The sequence below is a fragment of the Lissotriton vulgaris genome, chromosome 6, assembly GCF_964263255.1.
Source record: "Lissotriton vulgaris chromosome 6, aLisVul1.2, whole genome shotgun sequence".
In the NCBI taxonomy this organism is placed as follows: Eukaryota; Metazoa; Chordata; class Amphibia; order Caudata; family Salamandridae; genus Lissotriton; species Lissotriton vulgaris.
The window spans coordinates 1791945774-1791960818 of record NC_141694.1 but is presented as its reverse complement, the minus strand read 5'-3'; the positions used below and the strand labels follow the sequence as shown (position 1 = coordinate 1791960818).

General features: G+C 46.5%; 2 protein-coding genes across 2 annotated transcripts in view; one reads left to right on the top strand and one right to left on the bottom strand.

Moving 5' to 3' along the window:
* Positions 1 to 6282, bottom strand: part of LOC147709496 (clusterin-like) — a 395044-nt gene extending 388762 nt beyond the window's left edge. The window contains exon 1 of the mRNA XM_086925501.1: positions 6182 to 6282. The gene's annotated coding sequence lies outside the window, so the exon portion shown is untranslated. The remainder of the gene's footprint in view (positions 1 to 6181) is intronic.
* Positions 6283 to 13367: 7085 nt separating this feature from the next.
* On the top strand, positions 13368 to 14501 carry LOC147709495 (uncharacterized protein F54H12.2-like). The gene has a single exon (XM_086926009.1). The coding sequence runs from the start codon at positions 13368 to 13370 to the stop codon at positions 14499 to 14501; it is 1134 nt and encodes a 377-aa protein (XP_086782135.1).
* The last annotated feature ends 544 nt before the right edge of the window (positions 14502 to 15045 follow it).

Genomic DNA, 15045 nt, shown 5'->3' with positions numbered 1-15045 from the left:
GGGTGGTCGTTTTTGGTGCCGTTTGGGGTGTTATATACGGTGGGATTGCAGGATGCCCGTGGTCCCTGCAGGGGACCCCCTAGGAGGGCAGACCACAGAATCAGTGGAGATACTCTTACGATGTTCAAAAACGGATCAAAGGGGCGGGGTAGAGGGATCTTACTGCACCGCTTGGGGAACAACAGGTATTGCCCGGTGGCACTGCTGGCCGCACGCCCACCCACCGATGGTCTATTGCTCTTACACCTGGATGGCTCCCCCGTCACAAAATACCAGGTGGAGCACGTGATGCAGGGCTGCCTGTTCCTGGCGGGGTACACGAAAGAGGGGGCTAAGTACAGCTCTCACTCATTCAGGATTGGGGCAGCCACAACAGCATTCAAGGAAGGGTGGCCCGCCGAAGTGATCAAGAAGGTTGGGCGGTGGCACGCCAATTGCTACAAAGCCTATGTGCGGCCAATAAGTGTGATACATCCCTCTACCAGGAGCAATTCAGGGATCAGTTAGGCAGGGCAAGAAGTTGATGTGAATATGCGCCACCACGAAAGGTGGCTTCTGTAATTTGTGTGAAGTGTGGAATAAACTAAAAATTTGCCAATCATTGTGTTTTATTTCAGGAACAAATGTTTGGGTGCTGGGGCACTCTTATGTCGCAAGAATTGCAAGATGGGTGAAGGCAGTTCCTTGGAAACACGGTTTCAGCAACACCATTATATCCTGGTTCGGAATTTCGGGAATGCGCTGGGCAGAGCTAGTAGGAACACTGCGCAGGACTTTGAAAGAGGGTAGACCACAGCCAAACATCATAGTGGTGCATCTGGGGGGAAATGACTTAGCGGCTGAAGGAAAGAGGCGCCTGTTGCAAGAAATGAGGGGGGACCTAGGCACATTAAGCAATGAGCTGGGATCGTGTGGCCTCTGGTGGTCAGAGATGACACCTAGACCCATATAGCACGGAGCTAGATCCCTAGAAGCGTTGGAAGTAGCCCGCAAGCGAGTAAATGCAGCCATGCGGAAAATCACGGAGATGCGGGGGTTGGGATTCATTAGGCACGGCCTGCTGCATGCGAAATCCGTAGGTTGCTGGGAATCAGACGGGGTCCACTGGTCCAAAGTAGGCATGGCGATATTCTTGCTAGACCTAGGGGAAGCGCTAGAAGCAGCAGGATGTAAGTAGATGAGGGGTGGGGGCTCTGGGTGCAGCGGTGGCAACACCCAGGGCTGTGGAGGTGTTACAGGGCAATCCCACAACAGGAAGGCACAGGAACAGGACCTGAAGCCTCTAGAGTAAAGCACACGCGTACATAAGTCATACATGCTCCAAGGGGTCCTTCTTGGGAACTTGGAGTACGACGGCGCCCCGTTAGTCCTTGGGCGGTTGTAAACCTGAGCAACCGGGGGCTTGCCATATGAAGCTCTGTCAGGCTGGAGAAGGTGTGAGTCACTCTCCCTTGTTCAGTGGGCGTGAGTTATGGTGGACGATAGGTTCACAGGTGGGAGTGTAAGTGCTCCCAGGGTACAACACCGGGCTATGGCCGCTGGTGAATTTTTGGCTAAACTTCAGGTGCCCAGCAACTAGGGTTTGCGGGGCGGATAGGGATCGCCTGTAAGATAACCCGCCTTTTATTTGTGTAACAAATAAACCTGCAGCTCCTTTTCCAAACAACACTGTGTGAAAGTTGTGGGGTGCTGTGGGTGGCGGCGTAACGATAAAAGTACTATGAGAAGGGGCGTGCTCCTGAATGCTTTTTTTTCCCCCAGACTCCCACGAAGCTGTCTGTTATGGCTAGCGTGTGAACCGCATTCAACCCCCGGGTCACTCGGTTATGGCGCGGTTCCTGCCTGGTGCCCCTGCGCCCCCCCCCCTCGCGCATGAGCGGCATCGACAGAAGGCACCCAGGGCTGGCTCCTTCCTTTGGAGCCCCACGCCTCGTCCTCCCCAGGCTGCTGCTGAGAGCTGTCAAAACTGCTCTTTAAAAAAAAGAAAATAAAAAAATCTGATTTTGATTAATATGGAGAAAGGGGACATAGCATGACTGATAATAAAACGGATAAATTACATCTGAATTACATGTAGCGGTAATTTATTACATAAAATATATTTTATTTAACATACGATTAGTTGCTGGAAGCATCACTCACCCTGACGAGTTGAAGTCACAGCGGCGATGCCGGGGTCTTCGGTGGCCGCCGTTTGAAATATACCGATCCCGCGCTCGGGGAGAAGGATCCGACTTTAAATACTTCAGTAATTAATTGGGTTTATATATTATTATTTTTTTCTACCTTTCTCACCCCCTTAATTATGATCGATCTGCTGGGAGTTAGCGGTCTACGCAGGTCATGATGACATCTGACGGCTCCGCCTCTGCGCAGGGTGCTGGACTGGAAAGCCTGTGTCTCAGGTACAGGGTGCTGGCCTTGGAGGCCTGTGTCCTCAAGTGCTTGGGTGCCTTGTCTCCTCAAATGCGGGGTGCCAGACTCGAAACCCTGTGTCCCCAGAAGATGGTCAGACAGTCCTGTGACCTCAAGTGTTGTTTGCCTTGTCTCCTCAAATGTTTGCCGAACTCGGAATCCTGTGTCCTCAAGAGCTGGGTACTGGTCTGAGAGGCCTGTGTCCTCAAGGGCTGGGTGCTGGGCTCGGCACCCTGTGCCCTCAAGTGCTGGGCTGGGCAAAGTGCTGGGTGTTGACTTGGGTGCCCTGTGTCCTCAAGCGCTGGGTTCCAGACACAAACCCTGTCTCCTCAGGTACTGGGTACTGGCCTGGGAGGCCTCTGTCCTCAAGCTTTGGGTGCTACACTTGGTACGTTGTGTCCTCAAATGCTGGACTGGAAGACCTGTATCCTCACCTGATGGGTGCTGGCCTGGGAAGCATGTGTCCTCAAGTGCTGAACTGAGAGGCCTGTGTCCTCAAGTATTGGGCGCTGAGCTCGTAACCCTGTGTCTTCAAATGTTGGGTGCCAAACTCGGAAACATATGTCCTCGAGTGCTGCCTAGGAGGACTCGTCGTCAAGTGTTGGTTATTGGATTCCGAACCCTGCATCCTCAAGTGCTAGGTTATGGTCTAGGAAACTGTGTCCTCAAGTGCTAAATGCCAGACATGGCACTCTGCTTCCTCAAGTGCTGGGAGCCCGACTCCTCACCGTTTGTCCTCAAGTGCTGAACTGTGAGGCCTGTGTTCTTAAGTGTTGGGTGCTGCACTCAGTACCATGTGTCCTCAACTGCTGGACTGAAAGGCCTGTGTCCTCTCAAGTGCTGGGTGTTGGCCTTGGCGGCCTGTGTCCTCAAGTGCTGGGTGCCAGAATCTAAATCATGTCTCATCAGGTCCTGGGCAGTAGCCTGGGAGGCCTGTGTCGTCAAGTTCTGGATTGTTATAGGTTTGAACTATAAACAAGTAGTAAGGACCAAAGGGAATTTTAAAGACCAAGCGCTGATATGTTCCCTATAGACATATAACAACCTTTATACCGGAGGGTCTATCACAAAACTATGCTCAATATGTCCTAAAGGGGTACCCTAAGACAGCCTCAAACTATGTGTATCTAACAAGGGTCATCCCCAAGGTGGTCAAAGAGGGATGCCCATCAGTCACCACACGGAACCGCCCTTCATCATTTGGGATTTGGGTAGTTGATTGGCTATCCCAGTGGTGGTCTTGACGGAATCCCAAATGATGAAGGGCGGTTCCGTGTGGTGACTGATGGGCATCCCTCTTTGACCACCTTGGGGATGACCCTTGTTAGATACACATAGTTTGAGGCTGTCTTAGGGTACCCCTTTAGGACATATTGAGCGTAGTTTTGTGATAGACCCTCCGGTATACAGGTTGTTATTTGTTATAGGTTTGACCATTCATGAGATCTGTGAATAGTGTATACTTGTGGATTTGACCAGTCATGTTGTTGTTTGTTTATGTGTCTGAAAGAGAAAATGAATGAGTGCTATGTTGAAAAAAATTCATACGTGGGGCTCATTTTGTGCAACATTTATATTCATTCTCGGTTTGTAGGGGCGTGTGGCAAGTGCAAAACCCTGACTTTTAATCTGCGCAGGTCACGTGTGAGTGGTTTATCCAGACCTGTTTATTGTTACATTCTGGCACTGCCACGTTCAGATTCTCTCTATTTATAACTGCAAGCGAAGGACTGAAGTTAAACAACATATCTGCAATGAGGACCCACGCATGGAACATGTGGCACTGGAACCTTTAGCCAACCCTTGCTTTTCATGCTGTTTTTTGAGGAACTAGTTGCAGTTTTAAAAGTGAAACTACAAGTCTCAGAATACACTATGAGAATAGCTTAAAAGGGTAGGAAGTAATGCCTGACGTGCCACTAGTGTTCTGACAAATGCACAATTACCACCTTTTAACCCTCTCTACCTCTCTCTCTCTCTCTCTCTCTCTCGACCTTGCTCTCTCTACCTCGCTCTCTCTCTACCTCGCTCTCTCCCTACCTCACTCTCTCCCTCTACCTCTCTCTCTCCCTCTACCTCTCTCTCTCCCTCTACCTCTCTCTACCTCTCTCTCTACCTCTCTCTCTAATTCTCTCTCTACACCTCTCTCGCTACACCCCTCTCTCTACACCTCTCTCTATCAATCAATCAATCAAGAAATTTGTATAGCGCGCTACTCACCCGGGGGGTCTCAAGGCGCTTGGGGGTGAGGGGTCCGCTACTGCTCGAACAGCCAGGTCTTGAGTTGCTTCCTGAAGGAGAGGTGGTCTTGGGTAAGACGGAGGTGGATGGTGAGGGAGTTCCAAGTCTTGGATGCCAGGTAGGAGAAGGATGTTCCTCCCATGGTGGCTCTTCGAATGCGTGGAACGGCGGCGAGGGCGTGGCTGGTCGATCGTAGCTGGCGGGTGGGAGTGTAGAAGGTCAGGCGGTTGTTGAGGTACCTGGGGCCCAGGTCGTGGAGGGCCTTGTGTGCGTGGGTGAGGAGTCTGAACGTGATCCTCTAGTTAACGGGGAGCCAGTGCAGGTCTCTCAGGTGTCCGGAGATGTGGCTGTTTCGGGGGATGTCCAGGATGAGTCGTGCGGAGGCGTTCTGGATGCGTGGGAGTCTTTTCTGCAGTTTGGCTGTGGTTCCGGTGTAGAGGGTGTTTCCGTACCCCTCTCTACACCTCTCTTTACCCCTCTCTCCACACCTCTCTCTCTACCCCATTCTACCCCTCTCTCTACACCTCTCTTTACCCCTCTCTCTACACACCTCTCTCTCTCTCTACCTCTAAATGGCAGCCGGAGCCTGATAGCACGGCTTGTTCTTAAAAAAAAAAAAAGCATTGGGATAGCCAATAGGTCTTGCCTTTGGTGCCTTATAAGTGTTTAATCATGCAACAGTTAATGTTGTTGCACCGAGGATATTGTGCTGCATAACTAAATACTTATGAGGTCCCAAAATCGAAACCTATTGGCTATTCCAATGCTTGTTTAAAATGTAGTCGAAGCCGTGTTTTGCGGATAGACAATATGCAAATGTGGGCCACTTTTTTTTTGCGTGCCCGGACCCATTTTTTTTTTTTTTTTTTTATTTTTTTTTATCCCAATCCAACCCTGACGCTCAGTACAGCAGTACAGCTCTGCATCGTGGCCAGCCAGCACTGCCGATGTTTTCCTATTCTTTTCTCCGTGGGCTAAATATTTGTCCTGGTGGCTTCCCCTATAAGACACCACAACGTTTACGGTTAATGCGAACCTCGTCTTTCTCTGGTAAGGCCTTTACTCCACCACTTGGGCGGACTACATATGTTGCCATTTCCAGAGGGCGAGAGGGTCGCAGACGAGTTTGTGGATGTCATCACAGGCCAGCGTCCGCAGAATTTCAAGGAGAACACAGCCTTAACCCCCCACACCCCAACCCCCCCCCCCCCCCTCCCCACCCCACACTTCTACATAGAATTCAATTATCCCATGTGGAATGTTATATCACACACTAAAAGCACGGATTAATACAAGGTATACTTATGTGAATCCAGGCATCTGTGCTTGTCACACAGGTTTACACAAATGGCTTCGTAAAGCGGGCCGATAGCTCTGCTGCCAGTGCAGAAACCCACTCGGCTACGAATAAGCTGTACAGAAAAGTAAAGAGCAACTGCGTCACAGGCTAGCAGGGGCAGTGAGCCCTGGGATAAGCCTCCTCTACCCACCACATGGATCCCCTGGGTGCTGGCCTCTACCTCACCTGCTGTCTCAGCAGGGGCAGGTGTTCTTCCGTTCTTCAGTCGGCGCAGATGACTTCTCTTAGGTAAGAGGTGCTCGGGGTATTTATACAACCCCCGGCGCAATGCATGAGTCAGCGGTGAGTTATAGCTGTCCGGAGGCGGTGCGCGCATGTCTCCACTGGAGGGCGCTGCGGGGCAACCTATACCTTCTCATTCAAGCCCTAAATGTTTTCGATTCTTATTTCTGCCTTATAAAAGTTGGAACCGAAAGGGACTTATTTACATAAATAAGCCCGAAGTGATTCACTGGAGGAAAATAGATTAGTTAGGCCTATTAGCCCCGTTTGTGTGGCCTCAAAACTAGAGCTGCCGACTTTGGAGCTGGGAAACTAGGTTGGAGTCTCGGCGTCTGTTCAGCATCCTGTGATTCTGGGCACATTACTTAATCTCCCCGCGCCTACCAAAAAAAATGAATGTGTCCTTGTGTAACGTAACTGGTGCTCATATAAAGCGCTCTAATACCTTCGGCCCGAGTTCGCGCTATATATAAAATCTGCAAAAAAAAATGTATACTCAACAATTATAGGATAATAATAACGCACACAAATGCCGACATGTTGTGCAGTGCTTGTTTGTCTTGTAGTTGCGTAAAAGTGTAAACAAAAAAATGACTAACATAGTCTACGTTGGCCAACTCGGTGGCACAAACATAAAGGCTGTGCTAGCCTGCTCAAACGTTTATAAACGCAGACAGCCTACAGTGGCATTACATATATAGTTGGTGTGTACGTACACGCATTCTGGGAATTTCGAGTTACTTGTGCCCATCGGAGACTCACTCTGCCATAATATTCCGCCAAAACTTGAGTTGTCCTCACGTAATGAAAGTAACGTTATCTTTCACCACCAGCTCCATAAAGTCGTAGGATATCTCAAATTCAAATCCAAACATTTAACAAATAAAAACGTTTTAAAAGAAAGACATCGACCGCACGCAGTGAACCATCGCACGGTTCTCAAGAATCCACCAGTCAAACAAATATTTGAGGAGAAGGCTATTAAAATGTAGCGAGGCGTGGCAAAGAGATAAAAAACAAACGCAGGCCCCATTACAGAGACATAAAATGCCTTGAAGTATACCGTGAGGCAAACGTGTTCTTTGTAGGGAGGCCATTAAACAATCAGAGAACCTTCCGATCCGGCCTTTCAAACATGGACAGACACGCCCAAGATCTTATGACCCAGGGAGGTGTGCCTGCCAGGAAGAAACGCGAAAATCAGTTAAAACGTGGCTGTAACGACAGCTCCATAGAGAAGCATCTCTGGTGCCCATTTGTGGTTTTTATAACACCTCTGGCATTCGGCAGGTTGGTGGGGCTGGGGCTGCTACCACACCATGGCTTTGGGTTCCTTCCCATGAGCAAAGACAGCCTGGATAGGGGCTGAGAAGTCTACTGGAAAGGGATCCATGCACTCCAGTACCATCAGTGACAGGCCTCAAGCCCTCAACACTTTGAACAGATGGAGCATCATGGTCCAGTGTTTGTGCATTCCACACCTTTCTGAAGAGGTTGGGGCCAGGATGCCGGCCTAGAACATAGCTACTTTTTATTTTAATTTTACAGAGTTTTATACAGCCTAAACTTGACCCGAATCAGGTATCAGAGCTCTTTACATAGCATCAGTTGCATTACATGAGGAGACATTAAGAGATTCAAGGCTATATGTATCAAGCAAAATTGCGATCGCAAATGCCGAAATTCACAGAATTTCTGCATTTGCGATCACAATTTTGCTAAATGGTATGTAGGAAGGCAAATCTGTGTGCAAAATAGGGAATCGCAAAATTTGCGATTCTTTATTTTGCGATTGCATTTAAGGAATCGCAAATCCTTAAATGCAATGTAAGAAGCACCAAAATGTTTTCGATTTTTCAAAGTGTAATGTGAAGCTCATACATGAATAGAATATAATGATACCTTTCGTGACCATGCATTTTTTGACAGGTGGGAACGCCCCCCGGAAGTGACGTAGGAGCCAGAAATCCCGCCCGGAAGTCCCGCCCCGGAAGTCCCGCCCCGGAAGTCCAGGGCCGGAAGTCCAGCCACTGAGGGCCGGAAGTCCAGCCACTGAGGGTCGGTTCCTGAAGGGTGACCCCTGGAAGTGGGGCTGGCGTAGTGTGTGAGTGCCCTTTACACAGGAATTAGTGGCTATGTATGAGTTTCAATGGTGCAGAGTGGTGGTGGGGGTGTCTAGGGCTAGCGGCAAGGCAGCTAGTACGGCCTACTGGGGTGTTTAGGGTTATGGGTTGGGGGAGCAGAGACTTACCTGTGTGCGCCATGTTGGTTTGGCCAGCAGGGACATGTCTGGGCATGCAGGGACATGTCTGGGCATGTCAAATGGCTAGTAGCGGTTGCAGGCTGATGTTGCCGGAGCAGCGTCGAGGTCTATCTGTGGAATGGGAGCCCTAGAGTGTTGCATGGTCTTTTTTGGGAGATAGGCCATCCCCCTAGGAGGCGTGCCTGGTGCCATTGGAGTTCCTGAGTGGTGGCCTGAGGCTTGGGGGCGTGCCATAGTCAGCAGAGGGCAGGAAAGCCATTATCCCTAATAGAGGCGGGAATCTAGACCATTGGTTTGCTGCAGCAGTAATTTTGCCGCCTATTTTTAAAAAGTCTGTACTGTAAAATGACAGCAGTTATGAAAATAAAATTAAATTAAATGCCAAGTCACTATGGTTGACGTAGAAGGATACACCCCTTTTTCTGAGCTTACATTGTATATAAGGAGGCCCTTAACGCATAGGGTTATACCATTCGGCAAGCGAGACCCTGAGTATCATGAAGCGGTACAACTATCTTGCATCGAGGGATACCCGTGAACACGGGGTGAACACTATTGACAAATATTTTCGGCACTTGAGCCCCCTGGTAATAGATGAGCAGAAGCTGCAAGAGGTCGCTAAAGAGGAGAGCACCGAAGTTACAGGTTTTCATGAGGACCTGTGTCGGCGGATGGCCTCACTGAGCCTTGAGGATTGACCGCAGCTGATATCCCCTATTAAGGGTTCATCAAACGCCAGCCAAATCTCAACTCAAGAGGGAAGTTTTGAAAATAGTTTCACAGAGATGGAAGTTTTGGAAGAAGCTATAAACTCCCCCCAATACCAGGTGTATGAAGATATGAGATCTCTGGAGGAGGAATCAGGGTCAGATGCAGCCGCTGGTCAGCAAGGTGTTGAAAGCAGCGACCATCATGAGGCGATGGACCTTGACATATCCCAAGATTTCAGAGTAGCAGCCGAAGCCACTTCAGATGTGGAGGTTAGTATCATCTTATGTAGATAGTTTAAGCAGCTGTGATGCCTTATTTTTTTTTCATTTCTTGTTAACTGATCCCTTTCTTTCGTTTTTGAACTGCAGAAAGCAGCAGAAAATTGTGCTGAGGTTGAGGAGACTTCAGGGGCTGCCAAGACCTTCATTATGAACTGCTTGTGCTGTTCAAAACAGATTGAAAGTTCCACCAGCCAAAACAATGAACTGTGTAAGGACTATAAAAAAGAATTGGACTTCATAGACCTTGAAAAGGAGGCCTCGTGTGTAACCTGCCTGGATAGAGAGCATGTTAAGGGTTTTGCAGCCAGTGTTGTGTACGCCTGTCTCAAGAGAGACTTTTATTCTAGATGTTATGGTAATAAAATTAAGGATCCACAACAGACTGCTCATGACTGTCTATATCCATCTTATACCGCTGAAACTGCCTGATATATATGTCATTTGATAGACCCCTGTAAGTTATATAAACTGTTAAAGTCTGTGTACCGGATAGCAGCATAGAAAAATGGCAGACAGGCTACGGTCAGGATCTTGTCGCAGGCCCTCAGAGAAATCCAAAATGCATATCATATTCGGGCAAAACTCTCTAACATGCGGGGTCATTGCCAACCAGTTATTATAAAGAGGGTGGAACGATCTATAGAAAAACATATTGCTGACGTTTATTATAAAAGTAGAAAACAGGTGGGGTGTATGGATCCACGAAAAATGTTTTACATTTAAATAAAGAGTCAGCTCATATTAGTGTGTTGTACAAAGAACCCTAGCATTATTGCTTGAATGTTAAGATATGTCGTAAAAGGCTGTTGTTATAAGCTACTGTTTGACTGTTTAATACTTATTTTTAGGATATGGAACAGGAGGCGATGATCCCAGATGATTATGAGGCAGCGCCGGAATACCTATGTATCGCTAAAGTGATATATGATTTGCTTAAAGAAAGAATCGCTGAATTATGCTTTTTAAAAATGGTCCGCCTGTTAGAGGCCCCTAGACACAGCAGTCCTAGATGCTTATGTGGATGTGTTGCTAGTATGTGGTCGACTATAAAGGACGCATTCTGGAGCAACTATATATACCATATGCGTGGTTTAAATCTGCCCCGGAGGTCCATCTTAAACTCAGCCTTTGAACTTCTACCCCAGGATTATTTTAGAAAAAAAGGTTTCCAGATGTGCGAGAGAGAATTGTATGAACTATTGACAGCAGCCAGTATCCTCGCAGTGCAGAGTTATTGGAGGGGTGATAGGATTAACCTATACAGTGCTATGGACTATATATCTTTAAAAATATCAAGATATGTGACTCTACGCAGGCATCTGAGGCAAACGCCCCAATTCTATATGTTTGCATACTGAATAGCATGCATACTACTTTTTTAATGTTGTTACCAACGACAATATAAGCTTGTAAATTCTGGAATGATGATATCTTGTTATTTTGTTTACTTATAATAAAGTGTCTATACACAAAACAAGTGTCTTTCATTTTGTTGTTCAGAAGTGTTAACATGTCGGGGGACCTGTTAAAGAAGCTTTATTATGATACAAAGGATGTTTCGAGCTTTGGAAGCGGTGAAGCGCTGTTTAGAAGGGCTAAAGCTGAAAAGGAACCGATAAGCAGAACACAGGTGAAGGAGTGGCTATCCGGTGAAGAGGCGTATTCACTTCATAAGCCAACTCGGAGACGCTTTAAGAGGAGACCTACTATTGTTAATGCGCAATTAGATTATCAATGGCAGGCTGACATAATAAGTCGACAAGATTTGGCAAAGCATAATAATGGAGTCCGGTACATCTTAACGTATTGTCTAAATATGCCTATGCAGAAGCTCTAAAGGATAAAAGTGGACAAGCGTCACAAGGGCCTTTAAAGTAATCTTCAGGAAAGGTCGAACACCTCAAAAACTACAAACAGATGCCGGAAAATAATTTTTAAACAAAACCTTCCAGAAATTATTAAAACAGCACGGGTTACAGCATTTTGTAACGCACACGGAGGTAAAAGCAGCTGTTATAGAGCGCTTTAACAGAACCTTAAAATCTAAGCTGTGGAGATACTTCACAGTATACAACACATATCGATACCTATCTGTTCTACAGGATTTTTTAGCTGTTTATAATGCCAGCTATCACATAACTATCAGAATGGGGCCTGTAGAGGTAACGGCCGACAAATCTCTGGAGGCGTGGAGGACGGTATACAGCCGTTACTTTGACGCCAAAGTAAAGAAGCCTGTCTTTAAAAAAGGGGATCATGTCAGGGTTTCAAAATTGAAAGGGGTCTTTACCAAAGGTTATCAACAGACTTTCAGCAATGAGATATTAATAGTTGATAGTGTTGAGCTTGAAGAAGGCATGTACATTTACAGGTTGAAGGACTACTCTAGTGAACCCCTGACAGGTGTTTTTTACAGTGAAGAGTTACAAAGGATCCCAGATGATGTAAATAGGATTTACAGGGTTGAAAAGATTCTAGAGTGGAAAGGTGGGGGAGCAAAAAAACAGGCCTTTGTTAAATGGCGAGGATTGCCTGAGAAATTTAACAGTTGGGTACTGGCCAACTCCCTGCAGGATGTGTGAGGCCTGATAGCTCAAAAAAGAAGAAGAAGAAAGCAAAATGGAGACAGCATCCTTTTATATCACATTACCCTCTAATGCATCGATGGCTATGTTCCCTGATAATAAAATATCAAATTACACGGTCAAATTGGCTAAGCCTGTGGATTTGAAAGGGGAATGGGAAGTAGCCCTCACAGAAATCCAATACCCCCACACGTGGAATACATTTACGAGGTCAGAATCTAAATTCAGCATAAAGAAGTCACAAACTGAGCCTCTATGCATCACAGGTTTCCCCCCTGGATACTACCCTACGGTTAATGCTGTGGTGGATGCCATTAACAAGATAATATCAGGCATTGATGGGTTTTCAGATGTTTAACTGTTGTTAGATAGTGTTAGAAGAAAGGTCTTTTTAAAGCGCCTAGCCAGGATGCGCAGTTTATCACCATGGGAAAGTTTAGCCGGGTTTTAGGAACAGTCCTGCATATAAAAAGCAAACAGGGGCCAGATCTGACATGTCCAGTTATTGATGGTGGGTTTAGCACACTCTATGTGTATACAGATATAATCGAACCGCAGAGGGTTGGAGATAGTTATGCACCCCTACTGGGATGGGTTCAGGTGAGGGGTGAAAACAACACAATAGCTAATATTCAATATACTAAACCCGACTATGTAGCAATTTCTAAAAGTCATTTTGACACTATAACAATTATGGTCTTTGATGATCAGTCTGAGACTGTGGCCTTTAAATACAGGAAAGTTATTGTTAAGCTTCATTTCCGGCCACGCCGCGGCGGTGACTATCAAGAGCTCATTATGGTGGCAATGAAGGCCTACTGCAACCAGTCTATGTATAGAGAGTATTACAAACACCAGGCCGGATATGGAGGGCCCCCCTACTTTCAAGGATCTCCTGTTATGTATGGGGTGGGTCTAGGAGGTTTTTTCCGTAGTTTGTTCAGAAGGGCTATGCCTTTTTTGAAAAAAGGTTATGAAATTGCAAAAACGTATGTAAAGACAGCTGCCCAGAATATTGCCCAAGATGTGGTCGCGTCTGTGAAGTCGGCTGTTGTTGAACGTATGAACAGACAGCCTCAAGAAGGGTCCGGCCTGTTGTACAAGCCATGCCTCAGTATTAAAAGGTAGAGGAGGTCTTCCCAGCGTCGAGGGCCCCCGGCGCCCTATAAAAAAAGAAAGCGATCTTCAAAAAGAGCTCACAAAAGAAGATCCCCAAGGCGGAAGAGAGCTACGAAGAAGAGAACAGCCTCTAACCTCAACATTTTCTAAAAGGCTTGTCACACTAAATCATGGCTTTTGTACACTGCTCTTCGGGCGAATGCGCCAAGTCAGAGTTAGATCTGTTCTCTCTAAAGCCAACACAGACGAGTATTGAAAACAGTTTTTTCATGGAGGTATCGCCACTAGGGGCCCTGACACCACTGGCCCCTATAGAGTTTTACGTATCAGGGTCCACGGATATGTATCTAGATCTCAATAATACTCTTCTAAATGTGGTGTGTAAAATTGTAAAAGCGGATGGATCCGATATTGCTGCAACCGCTAAAGTGGAGACCATTGCTTACCCCATAGCCACGGTGTTTAAGCAGGTGGACATTACCCTGGGGGACAGACTCATCACGCAAAATGACAATATGTACGCCTACAGGGCTTACATGGAGAGTATCCTAAACTACAGCAGCGATGCCTTGGACACACAACTTGCAGCAGGGCTGTTCTACAAAGATACTTACGCGCAGTTTGAAAACATAGCTCTGGATGGCCCCAATACCGGGTTTGTAAAAAGAGCAGAGTTTGCTGCAGAGAGTCGAGAGTTCGATCTGCTAGGACGAATACATTCAGACCTCTTCTTCCAGGATAAACTAATCGTTAATGGCATAGACCTCAAGATTAAGCTAAACCGTAACAAAGATGCCTTTTGCCTCATTAGTGGTGATGCCGAACAGTATAAACTGCTCATACAGTCTGCAAGCTTGTATGTAAAGAGAGTGAATGTATCACCAATGGTCAGATTGGCTCAGGCTGAGGCTCTACAACTGTTGAATGCTAAATATGCCATTGAAAGAGTCTCTATGAAAGTCTACAGTATACCAGTAGGCACCAGATTAACACAGCCGCAAAATTTGTTTCTGGGTCAACTACCAAAACTTGTTATTATCGGGTTTGTTGACAATACCGCTTTTAGCGGTGCACATAACTCCAACCCTTTTAATTTCAAGCACTATGGTATCAAATACGCTGCCCTAGTTCATGAGAGAGCTGTCATACCTGCAAAGCCATACACACCTAATTTCGGAACTGGAAATTTTATTAGAGAATATCTTGGATTAATGTCGATAACTGGGAATCACCTGCGTGATTCGGGGGTCGTCGTATCACACGAAGGATATGGTATGGCTACACGCTATTTGCCTTTGATCTGACCCCGACATGGAAGATGGTGACCATTACAGCCTGGTTAAAAATGGAAATCTAAAAGCTTAAATCCGCTTTAGCGCAGCCCTAACTACGAATGTGAACATGGTGGTTTTTGCTGTATTTGATAGTGTCATACAAGTTAATTATGCCCGACAGATTCTGTTTGATTATCTTTGAAAAGAATATAAAATGGACACTGTTCACATAAGAGACTTCTTAAGCAGCCATAAAGACGCTAAGAAATACTTTTTGGGTGTTTATCCGAGTGACGGGTTGCCGAAGGAAACAAGTTATGAAAGACCACGATCTCCGTTCTTTAATATCGATCCTCATCATGAACCAGGAACTCACTGGGCAGCTATGTTTTTGGACACTGACAGGGCAACGGTGTTTGATAGCCTAGCAGAGTTTCCGGAGCACAGCATCTATACAAAACCTTTATTCAAGTATTTAAAAAAAGTGGCTTCTAGAGTAGAATATAACAAGTTGCAGATACAGGATTCTCTATCTATCACATGTGGGGAACATTGTATATATTTTATCTGTAAA

Excerpts from the sequence above, each read along its gene's own strand:
- LOC147709495 (XM_086926009.1), top strand. The coding sequence starts at position 13,368 with ATGGCTTTTGTACACTGCTCTTCGGGCGAATGCGCCAAGTCAGAGTTA.